This window comes from Crocodylus porosus, unplaced genomic scaffold (genome assembly GCF_001723895.1).
Source record: "Crocodylus porosus isolate Cpor-Errol unplaced genomic scaffold, CroPor_comp1, whole genome shotgun sequence".
NCBI classification, from domain to species: Eukaryota; Metazoa; Chordata; order Crocodylia; family Crocodylidae; genus Crocodylus; species Crocodylus porosus.
The window spans coordinates 159,246,258-159,271,034 of record NW_017728886.1 but is presented as its reverse complement, the minus strand read 5'-3'; the positions used below and the strand labels follow the sequence as shown (position 1 = coordinate 159,271,034).

Sequence of the window (24,777 nt, the reverse complement as noted above, 5' to 3'; positions counted from 1 at the left end):
TAAAAAAGCAGTTTTAAAAATGATTTAAGGGTAGCTGTATACTGTTATCCCTTTTATTTTCAAGCTTTATAGGAATGATTGGTGCATCTTTTACAGATGTACCAACTAGATAACTCGGTTGGTACAGCTTCAGACTCCTAATTTGAGGAGATTCAAGATTCAAATTCCTATTAAAGGCCATGGCTGCTCTATGTTGTGTCAGCTCCAGTGCTGAAAGAATTCTTTCTAGTAGGCCATATCGCAAAGTGTGCACACTTTCTTGGCTACGCAGCAGCATTACTGAAAACTATCTGGGAATTTGATGGATTACAGACACAGCATGAGCCAGGAATGTGATGCATTTGCTAAAAAAAAGCAAATGTAATTTTGGGCTTTACTAACAGTATAGTAAGACACAAAAGCTGCTGGTACTACTGTTTGGCCGGCCTCACCTGGGGGGTACTGTGTCCAGTTCTCAGCTGTGTATTTTAAGAATGATATGGAAAAACTAAAAGACAATCCAGAGATGAGTAACAAAGATGGTAAAGGAGTTGGAAGGCAAACCATGCAGGGAAAAGTTGAGATAGCTATGTATTTTTAGATTGGTGAACAGAAGACATGGAAGAACATGGCAGGTAACAGTTTTCAAATACTTTAAAGGCTGCCATAAAGAAAAGGAGAAACAACTCTTCCCCCTTGTTACAAAAGGGCAAGATGCAAAACAAAAGGTTTAAACTGCAGGAAAGAAATTTAGATTAAATGTAAAAAAAAAAAAAAACCCAAAAAACCAACCACCCCACCAAAACAGCAAGGACAAAGGAATAAGCTAGACAGGAAAGCTGCAGAATCTCCTTCATTGGAGGCTTTCAAGAGAAGGGTGGATAGGCATATCTGTGTGGGAATGCTTGCAGGGGGCTGGACTAGATAACCTTTGTAATCCTTTGCAAACCCCTGATTCTCTCACAGTCTCCTTTTCTGACCAACAAGCAAACAAGGTTAAAGTCTTAAATGTTACCCAGTGACCCAAGTTTCCCAGCCAAAAGTTTACAGAGTTATTGTTTACCAGTGGCACTGAACTGTAATTGATTTCTATATGTCCTCAAAGAAAAGTATCTTGTATATACTCACTTAATAAACTTACCCAATTTGCAAGGTTTATAAACAAAGTTTCCAACATACTGGTGGCTCCTGGGCAACTAAGAAACCATAGCTACAGCTCAGAATTCAAAAGTTTAGAACAAGATAAGGAGACAGAATTAACCTCTTATGTGCTGGTCATTTTTAAAAGAGTATCCAAAAATTGTCCTATTGTTCATAATCAAACTTGTAGCAGAAATAAAAAATAGAATACCAACTATGCTAATTAATCCAAACTAAAGTGTCAATGAAATGTCATATAACCAAGATCACTGTACCACTAAACCATAAAAAGCCTATACGTCACCCATGGGTGACTGATGCCTCCTGAGTTGGGGGAGAGGGCACTTGCCCCCCAGCAGCCAGTCAGCAACTGGGGGGGGTCCACCGTGTGGCCGATCCTGCTGACCCACAAGTGGCAGCGATGCACCACTGGCACTTCCAGGCATGCCACTGACACTTCTGAGTGAACGCAACTGGCCGCGGGATGATCACGGGGATTGCTTCTCCTGGCGTCCCCACTCCCCAGCCAGCGCTTTCAGCGGGGTGCTAGTACTCTCACCTGCTCCCCCCCCCCCCCAAGAACACTGGCTGTCAAGGGGTGCACCCGTGCTCTCAGGGGGTACACATGCACCCCCTATGCCTCGCCACTGACTTCACCAGTAACAGGATTTAAAACGGCACATTTCATGAAATAGTATAGTTGTATGAAAGATTTAGATCTCAGGCAAGTATTTAAAATCCAATTTCAAATGGTCAGATTCTTCTGGCTCAGTCATTCCCCTATCCTCTTCAAGGGGGTAATAAGTGTAATACTTATCCCAAACCCAAATCTCCTTTGCAAAAGGCAGCATTCTACTTTTAAATGCAATAGGATATACCGGTCAAATCTGTCCAGTCATCATTTTTTACTTTAGCATAACTATAATACCATCCTGGCAATCCTGGAAACTGCCCAATGGTCCCAACCATTTTTCTCCATGATGGAATAATATTCATTTATGATACCCCTTTATCCTTATTAAAGAACCTAACTCTACAGTTTACTTGGAGTTCATTCTCAAGCATTTTATACAGCAAATATGTGATAAAACCGAGGATGAGAAATAACTATTCACCCTATAAGCAACTATAAAAAAAAAAAAACCAAACAAATAGAAACTGATCTCTACCTGGACAGCCTGGACAGTTATCTATTCAGGAACAAGCCTGCATGCAGAATTAATGAGAAAACATGATCACAGATCCCTTGACGTTCCCTTCTGTTGCCATTTATGTTGGAGAGCACATGATACTGTTTGTTTCCACTGGCCTTTCAGTGACCTGATTCACCTGTCATGCAAAGCATCCAAAATTCTGCTGAAGCATTAAGGTTCTCCTCAACTGAATTTAACATAGATTCTACTTGTTTGCCTCATCACTTTATCCCTCTTTTGGGGTTGGAGGTCAGGGATGAGGAGGGGGAAGTGGGGTCAACTCCTGTACCCTCGAAAAGTCTCTCCCCCTCAGAGTCCAAGTCTGCAGTAAATAGGTTCAACCAAAAGTTTGCCAGATATCAAGAGTGCATTGCTATTTATTAGTGGCATAAAGATCAACAATTCTGAGTTTTACAGAGTAATGAAAAGAAACTGATCTAGAAGTGACACTGCCAACAATGCTGAGATGATGCAGAAGCTGTGCAAGAGGAAGAATACTTGTGGGTAATTGATATCTATTACTGGACCAACTGTACGGTTGGTATAGGTTGCTGATGACCTCAAGCTGACAAAACAAATAAATCCACTACATGCGTATTTGAACTTTACTACTGCTCCGAAAAAGTCCTCCCAGCTACACTCCTTTCTGGACTTTTAGAAAAATAACTTCCCCACCCTGGAATGGCAAGAGTAGCATAGGGAATGCCAGTATCCTCAGCGACAACACATCCTTACAGCTGCCCCATCACTGTAAGCAACCATCTCTACCAAAAACAATGAAATACAAGCAATTTTGCATCTCTGTGAAATAAGATTAAAAGCATGCTTACAGCATTTCTCTTTAAATGCAATAGAAATCTCTTTGTGCTAAAATGAACTGTAAAATACATATGAACTAAGGTTTGAAATTGTTATGCTCTCTCTTTCAGATCATCTTCACTACCACAAATTTCTGTATGAACACATGTAAATCAAAATCTTATGCTGGGCACTTTATTAATAAAAGGAAAACAGGCTTGAATGAGTTTATAATGGAACTAAAAGCAGGCTTTATATTTTTGGCCAGTGGAGCATAGTATGAATGCATATAGGTGGATTGCATATTACACAAGTAAACATGCACAATAAGGTTCCTCCACCCAAGATTTCTAACACTTATAAGACAAGCAGTACCAGCAGTTTACTTTCACCTAGCATCTCTGAACAAGTGTTCAGGTTACACAAACACTAATCTATTTCTTCTCTTGATCCAAATGTCAGTAGTACAATAGATGAACAGAACTCCTGTGGCATCACCAGCTACTTAAGAGCTTGATGTTATTATTTCTGTCATCTACAATATTCTCAGAACCCCAACCACGTCACTTACAAACAGTAGCTTGGAATACTTTTTTTCTAACAACGTCAATAAAATTACTTGCCTTATGACAAATACCTAACTCCTGTGCAACAGCTACACGAATACCATATACAGGTTTCCCTCGCTTTATGTAGGTTCTGTATGTGTGAATTTATTCTTATGCAATGACCCAATTTATACCAAAAATTCATTGTGTGAGGTAAATTCACTCTTACACAACTGATGTGGTGGAACCACCATTTTGTGCAGTGCATTGTGGAAGTGATGCTCACCAAAACGTAGTCTCCTGTGTGGATCTGTGCTCCTTGCTTGTTATCTGCAACACTCATTTCAGTAGTCGACATCCCCGTTACGGTAGTGCCCTGCGCTTGTGTGTATTGTCTGCTGTTGGCAAGTACCAAACTTGTCTTGTAAAAGTGGTAGAAATGGGTCTGGGGGTCAGTTCCCTTTATGTGAATTCAAGTCATAGGCTGGTTTTTCAGGAATGCATGTACAGCACAAAGCAAAGGAAACCTGTGTGGCCTAATTATGGAATTATCCTACATTTAAATGATTAAGGGACATGTTTAGTGTTTATCCACAACACTTTATGTCAGTGGAAACTGTCACCAGAAAGAGGACAATATTTCCCACATATTAACATCCCAGGACACACATGAAAGACAATGGAGAAGCTAAAAGTTTCCCCATTCAAGGATCCTGTATGTAAATCCTGTAAAATTGCAAGTAATGTTTTTTTCTTCATCAATACTATGAATTAACAGATCAAAGCACCTGAAATAGCTGAAGTGACATGGACATTGTGGGGAGGCAGGGAGAGATTAAAAGACAGAGCAGGATTTAAAAATATGTTCCTCAAAATCAGCAAGAATGAGCTGTTTTGAAAGTTAGGAGTACAGACTATATTACCTGAACCTGACAGGTCTTAGCATTTTGCAGTTTGTGGCAGAATGATGGTATTGAGAGTTTACATCTACCAGGATCCGCAAGTCGAAGATGGACAAACACCAGGAAGGAGAGTTGTACATAGTTTTTTCCATTAAATAAACTCTGTGCATTGTCTCTCTTCTCTCTACAATTCTTTGGTTCTGAATCTAAATAGGACTTTGCTGTAATAAAGCCAGCTGGTCACTGGGTCTGCAGGTGCTAACTCAATCACTGTTAGTACTATGGGAGTGTAACCCAGGGACCAGACTGAAAGTAGGAGGATTGTATAATTCTGCCCACGAACATTAAGGGCTCTGTTAACATTAAGTCTGAGATCTGAAGGGGATACATTCATGCTGACCAGGAACATCATAGCTGCAGTTAGAAAAACTCTGACAGATCCCACTGAAGACCGTCTTTGAAAAAAAATATCAGAACTAGGAACAACTCTGATTCATATCAAGTTGGATACCAGCCATATGCACAACTACATTTACGTTTTTTGTAAAGACCGATTTAGAAAGGAAAGCCTGGCTGTCAAAATGTTATCTTTCAGGCTAAATCTTCTCATACAATATGTTCATAATGCTTTCCATTTTGGATTGAACACCCAAGTCCATCAATGCCATTAAAGCCACTAGCAGACATTCAAATAGTCACATCACAGGATCCTCAGTCCTAACAATCTCACAACCTGTCATACCACAAGTGAAGTCTCAGGCTGGTTGGAGACTAGGGGCTGCCCCAGACCTGTGCACATAACATCCCTTCTAGACTGGTCGGAGACACAGTGTTCTCAGGGGCTTGTTTCGACAGTCAGCTGATTTTCGGCATTTAGCCCCAGACAACCTCCAGGTGTGCACATGCCACATGTTCAATTTAAGCCGCAAGTCACAAAGATGTTCAGCATTATACACGGACCATTTTTTGTGGCTGGTATGACATTTTATGGCACCTTACATTACTGCCGTTTATGGTGCGATTAACATGACTCATGCTACAAACAATATATGAGAGAAGCATAAGTGACAGCAGCAACAGTGCTTTAAAAAAGTGGAAGTTGATACTAAGAATTCTCTTCTGACCCTTTGCCCCAATTTTTCCACACTGCTTAATCACGAATTTGTAAAAACCAAGGCAAAGACAGAACCTTAAACTATTTAACAGTGCTATTCCAAGGCTAATCATTCCTAAATTTCTCCTCCTTCACAAGTCACAGGTATCAGAGAAAAGGCTTATCCACATACAAAAGTATACTTACTGTGGATATGGAAACACCAATACAAGGATTTTTTTAAATATGCTTATACTAGTAAGGCTACATAGCTTGGTGTCACAAGAGAAAGGGAAGAAGATATTAGCTACACCGAAATAAGGCACCTTTATAGCAGCAGAGCTGCAAGTGCACTGCAACTGTACTTCTCTATTTCAGTGAAACATGCCACACACCTATAATCTAAATCAGGGGTAGGCAACCCCTGGCACGAATGTCAGAGCACGGCATGCGAAAGGCGCTTTGCTTGGCATTCGGACCTCAGGGAAGATAGCGGGAAAGAGGCTGGGGCTGTACTGCCACAAGGATCAGGCCCCTTACAGCTGCCCTGCTGTCCACCCCTGGCATGCCAACATCTTATAAGATGGGTGTTTTTGACATTGCCCAAAAACATTACCAACCCTTGTCCTAAATAAGTTGGCACAAAAGCTTAAGTAGGGTAAGCCAAAGATTCCTGACCCCAGCAATTAATAATGGTAAAATAAAAGAGCGGTGATAAGAGGATGAGAAGAAAAAGGTGACTAGTTCAAGTTATCAACTTTCCTGAAGCTCTTCAGAGACAGGTTTGAGCACAGAAAGGTTATTCACCTAAAAATAACTTTCAAGGACTGAGAAGGCACAAACAGATATGAGAAATTGGACACGTTGGGGGGGGGGGGCAAAGAATTAAGTGGTTATACTTGTAAAAAAATTAATTAAAAAAAATCTCAACATGCATTAAGGGTGGTAATGTCCATTCTTTAGTCTGATTCACAAACCAGCTTTAAGAAGCATACCACAACAAGAAAAAGTGAACAGCACATGTAAATTTACTTGTCCGGCTACTAAACATATAATTTTAAGAAAACCAAACCTGAGGAAAAGGTCAATGTTCTAAAATAAATTGCAACAATTTTTTTTTTTTATCCACTAGAGCACCCTCTTCCAGATTTACCAGTTGCCCGCAGACTCCTACCAGCATATGGTTTATATTTTAACCCTTTAAATGCCAATTATTATTATGAAAATTAAACCTGCCATTATACAATTTCTCCTGTGTACCCCCCAGAAATGTCTTGTGTACCCCCAGGAGCACATGTACCACAGTTTGGGAACCCCTGCATTAAAGTAAGGAACAGCAGGGAGGCCACTACTCAGAAATCAAGTGTCACAGCCAATGTCAACCTCAAATTAAAAGCCAATTGAGAACACAAGGAAAAAAAAAAGTGGGGGGTGCAAGACTGAGGAAGGATGGCTGAAGAGGAAAGCTCTCTCTGCTACCATCTTTCAAATGATCTGTCCCCAGTCAGGTGAGCTAATCCAGGCTAGTGGCACATCAACAAACAGCATAAGAGATGGGGTGTCAGACATGTGACCCATGAGCCAGACCCAGACTGTGATGCCATTCAATCTGACCTGCAAAGCTACTGGCAGGGTACTAAAAGCTGGGTGTAGGGCTAAGGGTGGGGCATACTGCAAAATCCGGGGCCCCTAAACCCCAATGGACATGGCTGTTGGCATGCTGGGGAGGAGGGGGAGGAGGTGACTGAGGGCTGTGCAGACAGTCCTTGCTTGCTCTGTAGCTGCTTAGCCCTACCACCACCAGACCCCCACCACAACTGCTACTGGTTCCACAGATCCAGCCGGAGCAAGTTTAACATGCCTGCCATAATGCAAGGGATTGCAGAGGAAAAATTCCATTTCATAAAATGTCTTTTCTATATGATTAACAGAGCTGTCAGGCTACAGAGTGTGGTGGGGGTAGGGGGGCAGGCGAGGGGGGAAGACTGCGCTATTTAGTATAGCAGGAAAAAAATTCTGTATGCATTCAGACGATATTTGACAGCTCCTTGAATGACATGCTGAGTTTTATTCAAGATATAATGTCTGGTTAGGTCTCTAGGATAAACAGAATACAAAGAAGTTGTCAATTACTTCCAAGTTCCCTCTTTTTCTAAAACAAAATTGTAGAAATCGTTGACAATTGTTAAAGACATTTGGCATTCATCACCTATCACAGCTTAGTGCTTCTAAGAAAGCAAGGTGACGTTACTTCAATCAAGCCTACGGGAATGCACTTAAAAACCCCACAAACCACATCTAAGACACTATGTATGGAACTTAGGGCTTAAAAGAAAACAGATCATATTGATCAGCAGGGAATCCTTAAATTTGACATTTATAGCAGTTATATATAAATTAAGTACAAAATGGGAAGCCTTTTTAAAAGTAGCATTTAAAACTGTTTCCATCTTGCTGGGAGAATCACTGAATCCCAAATGGGAGGTAAGGCATTTTTCATCATATGTAACACCCAAAGTTTAACTGTTGAACCATCTTAATTTTAAAAATAGTCAAACTTCACTATATGTACACATGGCCAGCCATCTGTGAGAGCAGTTACCCAATTTATATACTACTTATATAAATACTTGTACCATTAACTCTTGAAAAAAAATCAGAGCATTATGTCATTTATTAGCTGGGGTTTTTTTTCCATACTAGCTATTCAAAAGGTCCAATGAAATCAAAATTGTCCATGTGTAATACCCCCCAAAAAATCTGATAGTAGCCCTAGAGGATTACATTTTAGGCACTTACATTGTGGCCAAGGTCTATTTTTCCCCTCCAGCAAGAGTTCCATGAAACAAAAAATTATCTGTCAAATGGAGTCTCAGATTCTGGATCTTTTCCGCAGGCTGCCCTTTGGTAAACAGCTGCTCAGGACTGCAGTATGAAAGGCATACCTATGATCATCAAGGACCCACCTGCTCGTCAAACAGTCCGTATGCCCATTCTAGTAAGTAGTCATGTCTTTTATAGGATAAATGTAAAGTTTATGTAGATGTCCAACAGGCATAAAACTCTACAGTCAGTTTTAACCTGGTGCCAAAGCATAAATCTGATAAAGGGACCTGCTGTGTCATTTTTGCACATATATGCCTTACAGGACTCTTTTGCTTGTGTCAGTCAGTTTAGTCATATCTGCACTGTAAACATTACCCCACAGAATTAATATTCCATGTATGAAAACCAGGTGCTGCTCAGAAGCAAATATTCCTCCTTTTCATTACTTGTTTTAATGCTACTGGGATGGTATCCGATAAACAAATTCCTGCAATGAGAGAAATGCCATTTGATGGAAATTCTTTTTTATTTATTTGGTGTTCAGTGGATAACAAACAAACAAACACACTCACCAAGTTTGCACTTCACTTAGAAATGGCCTTTGCAATGTTGGAAAACTAATACGCCTACGTAACTACCTTATTTACCCAAATGCAGGACCACTCTGAATTTAGGATGACCCTGCCCTCCCAATAATTAGATTCTATATATGGAAAATTTATAAAATTATTATATTCTGTACATGGTAAATTATAATTATTGAAGGGTTGTCTTAAAATTCATCCCCCACAGTCAGCAGGGAAAGGAGCGGCAGAGGGGCAGGCGTCAAGCAGCTTGAACCCTTGCTACCCGTCTCTCCCATGACTTGACCTCCTCATGCCTAATTCCCCCCACCCCCTAAACTACTTGGCCATTATTCCTATATTCTCTGGCACCTCCCACCAGTACCTGTCCTATGCCTCCCGCACTGCCCCGCAGCCTCCTCCCAGCCACTTACCCTCTGACTCCAGCTCTGCTTCAGCCTGGAGCACAGAGCATGCTTGCTCTGGCCACACCCAAGTCCAGTAGCAGTGGCAACAGCTCCAGCCCAGGCTCTGGGGCCCAGCCAGTGCCACAGGATAAGTAGTAAGGGGAAGGGAGGACAGAGGTTGCAGGGGCAACGGTGGTGGGTGGGGCAGGCAGCACCTGCAAATCCGACCCCAACCCTGAGTCACAGCTGAAGCCAGAATTGCCACCAGCACCTCCCTCCACTGACTTGTACTCAAAACCAAGAGGAAGGGAAAATGGGGAGGGGGGGGGAAAACAGTCTTAGATTCAAGTAAATATAGTAGTTCCTTCATAATTCCCATCACACATATTTTACCTGCTACTCCTGGAACAATACTCCATTTTCTAAAATACAGTTTAACTCAATTAACCCACCGACTCTTTCCACTTAGGTATTTGGGACTTTAAAACAAGTATTCATGTCTTTTTTGTATCTTGTGATTTAGCAACCTGGAAAAAAAACATCCATTTTATATAACTAGTTTGCCATTGGAGAGGCTGAATTCTACTAGCTGGTTTCAAATGCATTATTTGGCCAAGGAATATTAGTCACTGATCCAAGGCAGTTCTTTAAAGAGGAGGAACCACATGCCGCTACTGTTTAGAATCAGTGAAATTCTAAATAAGCCATAAATACTCAAAAAAGTCACTATGAGAAATTGTTATAGAAACCAAAGAATAAACAAAGCTACAAAGATCCAAGTATTTGCCCGCATGTAGTATGATTAAAATTAGCAATTGTATAAACAGTCTTCAATATTTTGCATTAAAAGCAAACACTAAACTCTAAAGCTACAACATCTTTCCTTGGGCAAAAGAACCTTATCAAGCTAAGTGATTAAATTCTTCGGAACAAAGATCCCTATGACCACAACCTAGCTAACTACTTCTGACATGACAAAATAACAAGTAGCTTTACTCATTCAAGTTTGCTGCTATGAAATGCTATTTGTGAAATAGTCTAACGCTTCACCTCCTCTTTAACTTTAATATAAAAGAGAGAAACAAGATTTCCACAATGCACCTGAGAAATCAATAAACCCCACAGAAGAACATCTCAAACACATCTCTCAGTGCAATCGTTATGAAATACTGAAACAGAAAAAAAATCCTCATTCCCTAAAATTAAGTCATGTCAAAAACTGAAAAAGTTGTAGTACAATGAATGTGTTAGCAGAAAGAAAGGGCTGCCAGCAATCAGAATCAACTGAGAGAGACTATTTTTCACATCTGTTTGTCAGAAAACTGAGACAGAGGTTCACGAGTGCAGGAAAGGCAAAAACATGAAATTCAGGGAGTATTTTTGTTGGGCCTCTCTCTTCATCAGCTCCATCCAGCAAGGCACACACTTCTACTGTCAATTCTGGTCTGTGATCAGTACAGCAGAAAGATCACCACAACTGAACTGGAAAAGATCCTGTCATCTGTTTAGTTGGCCCATACACACTGACTGCCAGTTCTGGAAAGCAAGAAGCAAGCTTTTCTTGGCAACACATGAGGCTAATCTCATCACAGAACACTGCACTGGCAACCAGGAAATGAACTTCTCTGTAGGATAAAGAAGGAATCTTTTTATTTTAATTGTTCACCCACTGTGGGCAAATTGTTTCTGTTCCAGGGCACAGCACTGAGGAGTTGTTAGGAGCTGTAGGACTGCAAGCCAAGAGCTTCAATCAAGCTCCCATCCCTACTACCACTCCCTCCCCACCCCCACTTAGTGTGCCAGCTGCTTGATGAGAACTGTATGTTCCTTGCCAAGTGAATTTTCAGCAAATGATCAATCAATAGGCTACACCAAACAACTGATTCCAGAAACATCCATGGGATTGTTTACTAAAAGGAACACCACGCAGGTAACATGAGCAATGGGGAATAACACATTTTATTTATACTCGACACAATCCACCTATGAATGTTCAGGTTTTCCATTAACTCTCATTACAGCTATACTTTTGCTGAAGTCAAAAAGGTGGAAGTCCCCAACACTATCACTACGATTCTATATCACTAACATAGTTAGTCATTCACAGACCTTTCCAAAACATGTATGCAATTATTTAAAGGAAAACACTAACAAATCTTTCTTAAAAAATTAATTGGAAACCACTGCAGTAATAGAGGGTTGGATCTCTCAAGCAACTGGACTACTGAAACACTTACAAAACCCCAGGATACCTATTTTGACAATTACCACATTAGGGTTTACAAATCCTTTGCAGCTGGGTGAGTGAAGATCACCATGACATTCAAACTCACACTTCCCTTCTGCTATACACCAGGGAGGGTTTACTTTTAGATTGAAAACAGGTATAATTTAAAACCAAAGACTTATCACAGATAAATATGATACGCTCTTCTTTGGAAAAAATGACTTCAACTTACTTAATTGAGTTTCTGAAGTGGTCTTCAGCTGGGCTTTTTACTGTGCAACTGTTCAGCAGCCATAAGTCTGCTTCTGTGGAGTTCTCTGGAAGACAGAAGGTTACATTAAAGAATTAGAGCTCAAACTAGGAGCTTCTGGTCTATATCACATTCAAGAGATTAGATTTAACCTATTATAAAGAATGGCCTGCTCTCAAAGATACCCTCGGATTCAATAGTCAAACCTTAGTGCAACATTTTTGGAAATGTCATGCCCTTGGCTAATGAAAACATATCTTTGCTATTATTTGTAATAATGTAACACACTTGTGCTCCACTATGCCCCATAATAGCCCAGGATGCCATCATATGTACTGTGTACATAAACAACAGAAAGACAGTCCCTGCCCCAAAGAACTCACAATCTGAGTAAAAGCCAGTTCCATGCACAATAGGCAACAACAGTGAAAAACACAAAAATACTTGTTTAAAAATATAAACAACCACTCGATGAGGACTGGCATCACAGATGGACTGGAGGCAAGAGGGCATACCTCAATGTTATCATGTAACTCTTTTATCAAGTAAGCACCTCAGTCTTTAATTAATCCTGTATATTCATTGGAGGGAAAAATAATTAGTTATTTAGGAAGGAAAACCTATAGTTTTGTACCACTGATGTATCATTTTATCATGAACATCCTGAAGATTTTTTTTTTTTTTTTTTTTTAAACTAAAGCAGCATTGCTAAAAGAGTAGTCCCTAAAGACTGGAAGGCCTGTAACATTCAGCCAGAACTGAACTTCTTCGTAGCGTTCACACCCCTATTCATTCTAAATACATTAATCGAGATGCAGCCTGGAGTGATGCTTACAGGCACTCCCATTCTGTTTATGAACAAGCATGGTATTATGTCAGGGGTGGGCAAAATGGTAGAGCTGGCCAGCAGCCAGACTCCATTTCCTAGCAGACCCTGCCGGCATGACTGGGGCCCCAGCCACACCCGCACTGAGATAGCACCAGGCTGGGGTTGCCATGGAAACCAACCCCAGCCATGCTGTTAGGGCCACTAGGATCTTGTGGTGGGAGCAGCTTGGTCCAGAGCCAGGGCAGAGCCACTATCTGCAGCTTGCGTGCTCCAGGAAGGGGAAACGAAGGCAGCAAATTGTGGCTCTGCCCTAGCTCCTTGGTCCTGAGGCAGGGAAGAGCTGCATTCCCCTGCCCAGAGCATTCAGGCTGCAGATCCCAGCTCTGCCCTGGCCCCAGACCAAGCTGCCCCTGCCACAAGATCCCAGCAGCTCTGGAGCAAGCCCCTGCCCTGCAATGCACCCTGCCAGTATGGCTGGGGCTGGTCTCCATGGCAACCCCAGCCTTGCGCTATCATATCTCAGACGCGGCTGGGATTTCATAGACATTCAGGCTGGAAGGGACCCCGGAGGATCATCCAGTCCAGCCCCCTGCCCCAGGGGCAGGAAGTCAGCAGGGGTCATAGGATCCCAGCAAGATAAACATCCAAAAGTGTCTTGAAAGCATTCAAAGTGGGTGCTTGAGCCACCCCAGGCAGCGGTCTATTCCAAACCTTGGGGACTCAAACAGTAAAGAAGTTCTTCCTTATGTCCAGCCTGAAATGGTTACAGAGGAGTTTGTGACCATTCAGTCTTGTCATCCCTTGGGGTGCTCTGGTGAACAGATGTTCCCCCAGATCCTGGTGAACACCCCTAATAAATTTATAGGTGGCCACCAGATCACCCCGAGCCTGTCTTTTCCAGACTGAAGAGTCCCAGGGCTTTCAGCCTCTCATCATAAGGTCCGTTTTCCTGACCTCTGATCATGCACGTGGCTCTCCTCTGCACTCTCCCAAGCTTCTCCACATCCTTTTTGAATTGTGGAGCCCAAAACTGGACGCAGTACTCCAGCTGCGGCCTCACTAAGGCAGAGTACAAGGGAGAATAACGTCCTGTGATTTCCTTGAGAAGCATCTATGAATGCAAGCCAGTGTTCTGCTCGCTTTACTAGCCACAGCATCACATGGCTGTCAATGGAGACCAGCCCTAGCCATACGGGCAGGGGACGCTGGGAAATGGAGTGCACTGACTTTGCACTCGCGGGCCAGACTTTGCTTATCCCTGTATTATATGGTATGATAATGGCAAGTATGATATTAGTAACACTTATTTTTACCTGACATTAAAATAAAATTTCAAATGAACTATTTAAAAGAGAAAAGCAATTCTTCATCATCATCTAATACAAAATTTAGCCTCCCAAAATAAATGGAAGATAATCTAGCACTTTCCCAAACAGCTCACTAATGTTATCTCTATCTGGTCTCCATCTGATTGGCAAAACACCATAGAAGCAGAATAATATGAGATCACTTTCCTAGGAGAATACCGCTTCATTTTCTAAAAGAAAATCCTATGAGCAAGACCTCAGGAGAGCCATTTTACATTCCCAATGCTCCACAAGACTTCTCAGGATGGCTTAGTGTATCAGTTTGGTTCACCAAGCTTTGTTTTACTTTGCTATTACTTTTTAGCCAGTTTTGGGCCAAGATAATTTATTAGAAAGTAATAAAGACAAAATTGTTTAAAACCAAACCAATGAGGTTACCTCATTTTTAACTAGTTGACAGATCACTAACACAAAAAATCCTGAATTGATGTTAGATAGGTGCACACAGTTCTTCCCGCCTCCTCTACACCTAATACAATTGCAAGCTCTAAAAATAATAATAGGTATCTGTAGTCTCACTGTTTCCTATAAAGAGATTTATTCCACTTCTTAGTTAACTGTCAGCTGCATAACCAAAGCAGGCAGTAGAGATGCAAATATGCAAACCAGGAACTCTAATAGTCCTTACCCTAAAATGACAAAAAGAGTTCCAAGGGATTTATTTTTTTATCCATGTTTATTAGAGGCTCCATAATTAACATCTTTTGTCACGTTCAAATACAAAATGTTGTAGGGAATCAGGTAACTAGCCCATTTCCTATGCTAAATGATTAATTATTCAGAGTCAACCATAAAAAAATACTACTTAAAAAAAAAAAAAGTGTAGAGGCTTAACTCAAATGCCCAAGAAGCAAGTATTTTCAGCATCCATTCACAAACAGGGAAGAACAGTAAATTCTAATTTACTACTGAAAAGAACCAGACTAGGACAACGTAAAGGACCTTTCTTTGAAGCTAGTTCCTATAACCTTTATAGGTTCAAGTATTGTGTGCAAGGTTTTAGAACCACTCAATAGACAATTCTTGCCCTAAATATAAGCATCAGTACATTTTGGGGGAAAGGGAAGGAAGGGAATACATTAAACTACTTTTGAAAGCAAGAAAGGCTGACCCAAAACCTCTTGGCACTCAGGAAACAGTGTGAGAAAAATAAAAACAGTGTTTATACCTGAATCCCTAACAATTATATTCTTTTATTTGAAGTCATAAATTCAAGGGCATGTCTCAGGGCAACCGCAACAATGACCAATGAATTATAATTTGTGCTGTTTAGCCAGTAAGTATTTTGCTTAAATGAGTATATTCACACAGTGAATTCTAAAGTGTTGCTGCAATTCTGTTTCAATGTTATTTAAATGCGTTTACTTCCACAGCCACAAATTCCGCGTGTAGCTATATGCATCTCTATCCTCATAACATCCTTGGAAGTTGAGGACTTTGGGGCATGATATACCAAGAGACTGACAGCGTTAAGTGTAATTCCAGTGGGACATAAATGCACTTGAGAGAACTGAACAACACAATGAGAAGAGAAATATTATATCATTGTATTTTGTCACTATTTTTAAGCCTTGGGAACCCTTGTTCAGAGGAAGGAGTGTCTAAGGGCGAGGATAGCAACCCAGGAGGAGAGACATCAGGGTTCTATCCCCTGCTCTGCCACATTTCCTGCAGGTGACTTATTGTTATTGTGCTTCAGTCCCTCTATCACCTATAAGAATGGAATAAGATTCCCCACTTCATGGGGTGATGTGAAGCTGACTTTGTTAAAGATTGAGAGGCATTCAGTTACTATGGTGATGGGAGCCAAGGAAGTACCTCCAGATGCAGACAGACGTTTAGACTCTGAGACTGTCAACGTACACCTTTTCTTGTTGTAAGGGCCAGGTTATAACCACTATAATGTCTCTCTGCAATGTCTCTAATCCCTCACCACTGTGTACACACATTAAAAAAAAAAAAAAAAAAGTAGTTGTGTTCTCTGGCATCAAACTGCTCAACATAGCTGAAGTGTACTTGGAAAAAAAATGGAAAACTTCAGTTATATTTATAAACAATATCTTCCAGACGGTCATTAGCTTTTCTGTTTTCCTAAATCAGAGTTATGTAATAGTAGTATTAGTTGCAATGAACCAGGCAGTTTATGTTAATCTGTGTTCAACACAGGGCCTCAAAATGTGAAAGGACATGTTTAAAAGAACCACTTACCTAATTATGATAAGAAACTTAGATATGTGGGCAAAATATATCAAGTAATGAGTTACTAAAGGTTTTTTCCAAGTGATTATCCACATAATAAGAGTATATGTTGTAGCCATGTTGGTCTAAGGACATAGGCAGACACTGTTCTTTGAGTAAATCTGAGATGGTCTAATAAAAGATACCAGATTTATCCAAAGAACCTTGTCTGCTTATGTTCATATATAATCCACTCTTGGTGACTCACAAATAGTGTCCTGATATGAAAGAGATGTGCACCTATCAGAAGGAAACTGTGGAACAGATCTTCTAAAACAGGGATCTGACCTAGACACCACTGAAAGGGAAGAGTGTTTTGTAAACACAGCACATGTACAAATCCCCTGGAAGTCCTCTCCACATTTCAGCAGTGGGAATGATCCTGTAAGAACCTGCATGATGTCTGTCCTGGCTAGGAGGCTCTAACCTACCTAATGGATAGAATTACCATATCTGTTCACATACCAAAAACACATTCTCCCTCCCAAAATCAGCACCCCCAAAACTGGGTTACATGTCCGAAGTGGGAAAGCTGATTTTCTGCCCAGAAGCATCCTGGAAAGAAAACTCAAATGGGACCCTAGCATGACTTCATTACTGTAGAAGACAGCATATCTTCAATCTGCCACAAGCATCTGCAACCACCCTACCCTAAGGGCTGAAGTAATGGCCTCTCAAGAGCTGTCATCTTGGAGAGATGGGGCAAGTACATGATGCCAATAGGTCCTGTAAGTGGGGTGAAGAGTTCAGCACAAGATAACTGGGAAGGCTGACATTAGTAAATTCTTCAGGGATCTTTGTGGGAAGGTTTATCTGACCACTGACAGAGCAAAGGGCTTTCTATGACATCACATCACCCACTAAGATCAGGAGAAAAAAAGTCATAAGCAGAGTGAGCAGTGGCCCACTGAGATGTCCCTCTGCATTCCAACACAGCATTGCTTCTAAAAAGCAACATGATCTACGCTGGGAAAAGAGTCAAATCAATTCCTTCCCAGTCTTAATCTTCTAGATACTCAGCTTGTCGATATTTTTAAAAATTGCAATATTATTTCATGCTCGTCAACTTGGAAGTCAAGTATTACCTCAACTAAGTCTTCTCTATGTTATGATAGTAACAAATAACCCTGCAACTATGTCAAATCAGCATTATTTTTAAGCTCAAAGACATAACTCAAAACCACTGCCTTTTCGCATTGTGACATCTTTTCCATGAAAGAAAAGCTGCATTGGAAGTAAACCACAAAATCTATCACTCTCTTTGCAAAACAACATAGTACAAAGAAACCTAAAAAGGCCATGGAAACTTCTGAACACTGCTAACTTAATTGGGAGGTTCGGGAAAACAAATTGTCAGGATTACGCAATCCACAAAAGGGTAACGTGGTAAAACTCTGACTCATCAATATACCTACAGACAGCACAAAAACATATTTATAATTCTCTTTAACTCTGTTTATGTTTTTGTTCCTTTAGAAGTCACAGCTCAGCACAGCTCTCCTCAAGCAGATTGCAGCAATGTGTCATGTGAAAAAGCTACAGACGGGAGATCAAATCAACTGCTTCAGCCTACAACTTAACAGGATCTTTTTTCTTTAAAATAGATTGACCAATGTAAAATTAGAGCATGCAGAGAAAGTAGAAGAAATTACCAAAGCCCTGCCGGTAATCACCAGCCCTGCTTCACCCTCTTTGCAGGGACTCACTCCCAGATGTACCTACACTTGTACCCACAGAAAGCCTAAAATCAACTGTATGCACCATTTCTTTAAATATTTATATTAGTTTGTAAAACTATGGCATATTAGAAAATATATGCCTTTATTTTTTTTAAACTTCTACAGATTCAGAAGAAGGTTTTTAGTGGTAATTTCATGGGCAATTCCCTCTATTACACTGAGGTCCTCTCTGCTTAACACAACTTTCCATAGTAAGGCCGCATACCCCATGTAAGGGTGCAATAAGACCACAGCTAGTAAAAGTAGCATATGGGAAGACATGGCAAGGGGAGGGGAGAGAGGGACCAAATGTCAAGTCACATGGCCCCTATGAATAGAGGTCTACCAAATTTGAGGAGATGACCACTATTTTTATAAGCCAAGTACAACGCCCCCTCCCACCCCAAGCTTCTGTTTGGCCAAGGGGCCCCAGCAGCACCACCCCTCCCCACAGATTGCCACAAGGCCTGAAACCACAGCTTAATTACCCTGATTAAGCCTGAGGAAACCATTAATCCATGTGTATCAAGCATGGTGAGTGGTTATTAACCTGCGGTGCTCAACCTTTCAGCTGCATGCCAGCTGAATCGATCTGCTGCAGTCCAGCCCCACTCTGGAAACATGTTCTGAAATCCACAGTAATTAGTGCTTCCACCACTCCCCTGCCACCAAATTTCCAAAACTGTTGAGAGCTCTGCAGGCTTTATGACACAAGCCCACCGGCCAGTTTCAGCACCAGTGGTAATAAACACATTCACAGTAATACTTCTGATCATAAATATCTGATCTCAAAAATGGAGCACTTGTAGACCAAGACAGTGGGCAGCCATCTGAAAAACAGCAGAGATTCTCTATCATATTGCCAATTATGTAAATCAGAGATTGGCAACCTTTTTGTCACTGGAGGCTGCTGTTTATGACATAGCCCCCATTGCTGCCCACAGACCCATATCCCCCAGTGATCAGAAAATGGAGAGAAAGCAGATACTAAGACCCTAGGGGTGCCTCCTCTGCCACTGTAGCTGGAGCATGCTGCCAATTCTCTGAGCTGCCACAGGCCAGATCCAGTGTTCTTCTATGCGCTAGCTGGCTTGTGGGCCACAGGTTGTCAACTCCTGACCTAAGCCACCCCGTACCAACACACAGACAGATTTTTCAGTGTTTTATTGCTATTTACTTTCAAGAGTCCTTGGCCATGGTGATCCTCTCAGACCATGGATTATTTTAATTAAGTACTGGTTACTTTATTGGTCCATTATATTTCTTCAGAGAGAGCAGGTGTTGGGAATTAATCTCTCTGCCCCACATTTTGTGAAAATTAGCCAGGGACAGTCAAGGAGGAATGTTCCTCTTTCTCTGGCATCCCTGTCCTTTAGCCACCATGTTATCACTGGAAGAGAAGAAAGAAGGAGGTCCTTTTATTTATTTTTTAATTACACACCCCCCACCCCCAAACCAGCACTACAGGGAGGTGTGCAAGTGGGCCATGAGCGCTACTATTTTAAGTAAATGTAATGCTAAGTAGTCAGCACAGAAATGTTCTTCACAAGCACCATTTGCTAGCCCTCTGATGTATACCATTCCATGCAACATTTAGCGAACACCAACTTCACACAACATTTTATATAGCTATAATTCAAAACACCCCAGAGGGGAAAAAAGATTTCGCTCTTGGTACTGTTCCCATTGCAGCATTTAAAAAAAAAAAAGTTATCATGAGCTCCCAGACAACAGCTGCTTGAAATCTTCAAAGCATATCAGCTGCCACTTTAGAAGCTATACCACCCATTCACTGATTATGCCCATCACACAGACAAGCCTGTGCTGAAAGTACCAGTATTTGAGATAGCACATGCTTCAAAACAATCTCACTGGTCTCTTATCAGCAGCAATACGATTTGGGGGGGAAGAGAGTAGAAGATCAACTTAAACTTCTGTTCTCTCACTAATGTTCTTTTATGTACTCTGTTTATGACAACCTACTCAATCTAATCAAACAGTTTCAACCTATTCCCCTTTGCAAAATTTATTAAAACCACTGACTTCACAGAGGAAGTCTAGTTGCTTATCAATCAGGCAGCAAAGCACACCTGTTTATGATGCAGTACATTTACTTCTACCATCATCTCTTCCCCCTCAAATTTAAATGGTAAACATGGAAAGCTTGTATGCAACTCCCTTAATTTTCAATTACTGAATTAAGCATACAAACATTTCTGCTTTCTTTTGCTGTTAAAAAGAGAGAAAAATTCTAATAGGTGCATGCCTGAGTAGATATGTAGGGTCTTAAAAAAATGTATACAGAAGCTACTGATGAATTACGGGACACTTATAGAAGTACCACATTTATTCAGATAGAAGATGACCACCCCAATAATTAGATTATATATATGGAAAAATGAACAAATTGTCCTAATTTTCCAAGTATAGTACCTAATCATTGGAGGTGGGCCTTGAATTTGTCCCCCTCCCACTGCTACAGTAGAGGAAATAAATCTAGAGGAGCAGGTAACACCCATGCCCTCTGCCCCCCACAACTTCTTCCCCCTGCAGCCCTTTCCCCACACCCTTTACTGTCTAACCCTGCTCTCCCTGAGTGCATGGAATAGAGAGAGATAAATCTGAAAACAAGTAGCTTGAAGTAAACATGCCTGCAGTAATTTACATATAGGTAAGTTACTACAGTTACCCATAGGCTTAGTTCATCCAGAATTAGTGTATTTTACTTTTTTATAACTATTACAAGTTTTAGCACAGGTACTACATAAATGCACCTTTAAGCAGCACTTCAGCACTAACTTAGAGAGAGTACAAACTTTTTATTTAATTTAAAGAAAAATGTTGGCATTCCAAGTTAAATCAGCCAAATCAATTCCAAATCTGCAAGTCATTCAAGAACCATATGGGGCCCTACTACCAGCAAGCATTTTCCACACCCACCTGGGGCTTCAAATGCTTCCATATCCTTTGGCAGTTATCCTACATACAGGCCCAAACTCGGAGGCTTAGGGTTCAGTTGCCATTTCACTTGCCCTCAGCCATATGGCTCCAGGAATAAGCTAGGAAGGAATCTCCCATTTCCAAAAAGTCAGAATATAGCCAGGATCTTCCTACTGGAAGTGAGAATGAGAGGGTAACTATGCATTACCTCGGTCAGGGTACTGCCTCGTGCCACATTCATGGGTTTCCTGTGCCAAGAAAGAGTACTTTTTTTTTTTTTTTTTAAAGAAACTTTTCATGTTCCAAGCCGAATCAGCCAAATCAAGTCCATATCCATGAGTCAGTCCAGAACCATAAGTTGCCCTACAACAGGCAAACATCCTCCACCCCCACCAGGGGCTTCGGATATTTCCAAAGTCTTCTGGCAGGCATCCTACATGCAGGTCCAAGCCTGGAGACTTGGTGTTTGGATGCCCCCAAGTTTTGCCTGCCCTCAGCCATATGGGCAAATGTGCAGATGGAAACCTACAACAGGATAGGTTAGTGCAGGTGATTTGAATAACATACACGATAGTGCCTGTTGTGTGTAATTCTTCCCCCAGTGTCAACTTTTTTTTTTTCCCCAAGTCATGGTGAGCCAGTATATTGAATATGTTTTGCCTTGTGTTTTATAGTCATGCTTAGTGTGGGCTGCACTGACTCGATTTCATAGTCAGTTTCTATTATAGAGCACATGGTACTTTTGGTAGCAGACTAATGGTAGACAATGTATTTACTGAGGTTTCCTTGTATACAAATGTAAGATGAAGAGCTTTCTTCATGCTCCCCTCACCCCCGGTGCTGATTGAGACAGAAAACCTTGTCTTAAAATTGACTAAATACCACAGGTGTCCTATGGACAAGGATTATTAATGTTGTGCTCAGTTTTATATCAGAAAATAAAAAAGGGCAGTTTTAAGGCCAAAAGAATGAAGATACACAAGAGATAAAAACTGGGCTGCTGTTAAATAAGACTTTCAATCCCTGCCCATTAAACAGTGTTAGATTCAAACACACTAGCTGTCCCCTTGTTTCTCTGCTTTTCATTGCTATAGATAAATCCCTCCTGATTTTATTTAAATTACTGTACTTGTGCTACAGCCAAAAAGTTTTTATTTCTATATTTCAGCTGTCTCTAAAACACATTCCTCAACAGCAAATGAATGAGATCCAGAGAACCACCACGATGGGGTAGGTTCTAAGCTCCCTGTGGGAACTTGAGCTGTTCAGGCAGAGCAGGGCAGTAACCAGGACATTCAAGTCAATAATAAATATCCACAACAACAGATTTAAAAGGTTTATTAAGAAAATGTTAAAGTTAAACGTGTACACTAAGGCAGAGTTATGAGAGGAACAGAATCCTGAACATAGTAACCACATTGATACATAACTGTAGGACAGTAAAGCAGTCTTAGGTATTTTGTTAGGCATGCGGTTTAAGTTTGTGCAGGAAACAGTACTGTTAAAGTTAAAAAATATATTGCATGGTACAGTATGGTTGAGGCATAAGACTGCACATGTTAACCACAACAGCACATAGTAAAAATGTAAAGTGGTGAAATTCTTAGGCATTGTCTTTAGCATGCAGTCTACATTTACCCACAGTCAAGTACTGTCTATAGCATTCTTAGTCTTTATCATACTGTATGCTAAAGGGGAGGTGGCCCTTTCAGTCTGTCCCCCGACTCTAGCTTCTAGCAAGTGGTCTTGGCTGGATCTTCATATTGACAATGGCCAGTTATGTGCTCAACTTGTATATCCCTCAACTATTTAATGGTGTTGAATACTATGAGGCTCTTCATCAACTTAAAGTAGTGCCAAGGTAAATCTGCAGGCTCTCAGTACACTCTCAATCAGATCCCAAGTGCCAAGAGCAATGTTCTACACAGGGCATAATTGGCACTATAGCCAGCTCTGTGGTCTACTTACTCTCTCCAACCAACATAACTTCTCTTCCAACCAACATAACTTCTCTCTCCAAGCCAAAGCCTGCTGTAGTGAAAGAATTCTGGGAGCTATGACTATTACCATGGCATAAATTATCTTCTAGGGGTGCTGCTCTAAACTGTGTCTAAACTAGGACTAAGGTTAAAAAACATGTCAGCTAACACCTGAACCGGCACATTTTAAAAAACCTAGTGCAGGCAAAGTAACCTGTACTTCAGAAATGGCTTATCTGGTTGCGATGAGTCTAATGTGGGATTAGGGTTCTTCAGACAGAAAAATTTACAGCTCTGGCCAGCTGTTCACTTAATATTAGCCAATCTGAATGAGTTAAATAGAAAGCCTGAGTTTTCTGAATGCACAACCTTGGGAACACGAAGGAGATAAAATGCATTTTGCCCTTTTAACTAGGAGGTAAACACAATGACCCTCCAATGACTCTTAACACCATCTAACACACTGCCCATCTACACCAAGGTTTTATAAAGTGTTAACCTTTTTCTTTTTTCAAATATCTTTTATCCTAACCCAGAAACATCTTACCATTACAGGAAGCTACCTTTCCCTGAATCCCTAGGGCTAGGGTCAGACATTACACAAACTGATTTACGTGACCAGAAACTGGTTTAAACCTTTAACAGAACAGACGCTCAGTGCACATAAACCAGTTTGAAAATGGCTGAAACCAGTTTGAGATAGACCTGGTTGAACATAGTATCAGACTTAACCGATTTGGCTCACACCGGTTTATGCAATGTCTGTCCCAGACCCCTTGCTGGTTTCAGTTAAACCAGAGTCTCCCAGCTTCCCAGATGCTTTGCAGCCCTGGGCAGGGCTCTCTGCCCCTCTGCTCCCTCACTGGAGCTCTGGCACAGACAGCAGGCACAGCAGCGTGTGCCTGGCTTTCTGTACCAGGGGCAATTATTTTGCGCAGAGGGCCACTTACTGAGTTTTGGCAAGCCATCGACGGCTGCATGACAGGCAGCCAGGGGCAGATAAATTTTCATTTTCTATATTTTTTTAGGGGCCCCGCAGGCCAGATAGAATGGCCTGGCGGGCCACATCTGACCCACGGGCCGCATTTTGCCCACCTCTGTTCTATACAGTTACAAACTGGTTCAACCTAGCCAGATTAAACTAACCTGCAAAGAATGAATCAATTCAGGCTCAGGCTTTTTGAATGTCTGTCCTTAGCTTTGGGGCTCTATACTCAGCACAGTGTGGCCAGACACAAAGATGTAGACCAAAGAGTAAACTGAATTCTGCTGCAAGAGGCCCACTGGAGTGAGAGCTGTGCAGAATGTGAGAGTTGCCTATAACAGTGCTGTTTTGTTTTGTTGTTTCATCTCAAACCACTACTGTACGTCCTTTAGGCTGTCTATTTCATATAAACCAATCTGGGAGAGTTAAACCAAAGGAGGCTGGAAAGTAGTGGTGGCAGGGAAAAGACAAAATTAAAGCCATTTGAGGGGGAAAAAAATAATAAAGAATTATTAAATGGGGCAGGGCTGGACTCAATGATCCTCTGGGGTACCTTCCAGCCCAAGTGTCTATGTCTATGAAATGAAGAATATTTTCCACCCTCGCCAGGCTCCATCCTGTTAGAAATGGAATATTGTTAGAAATGGAGTATTGTTAGAAATCCACAGCTTGCATCTTGCACCTGATAAGAAACACTGCCAAGGGCTTTTTTCCTTGCCCAGCCTTGCCACAGCTTTTCTTATACTAAATCGCAGACTCTCCCCCAGCTTCTCCCTAGCCTTTCTCATACAGATT

At 41.2% G+C, this 24,777-nt stretch overlaps 1 protein-coding gene across 3 annotated transcripts in view; it reads right to left on the bottom strand.

The window, feature by feature from the left end:
* Positions 1-24,777, bottom strand: part of CDKAL1 (CDK5 regulatory subunit associated protein 1 like 1) — a 658,258-nt gene that overhangs the window by 530,640 nt on the left and 102,841 nt on the right. For all 3 annotated transcript variants that reach the window (XM_019544002.1, XM_019543993.1, XM_019544000.1), the window contains one exon: positions 11,909-11,993. In XM_019544002.1, coding sequence (XP_019399547.1) covers positions 11,909-11,993 — 85 coding nt within the window. The remainder of the gene's footprint in view (positions 1-11,908; positions 11,994-24,777) is intronic.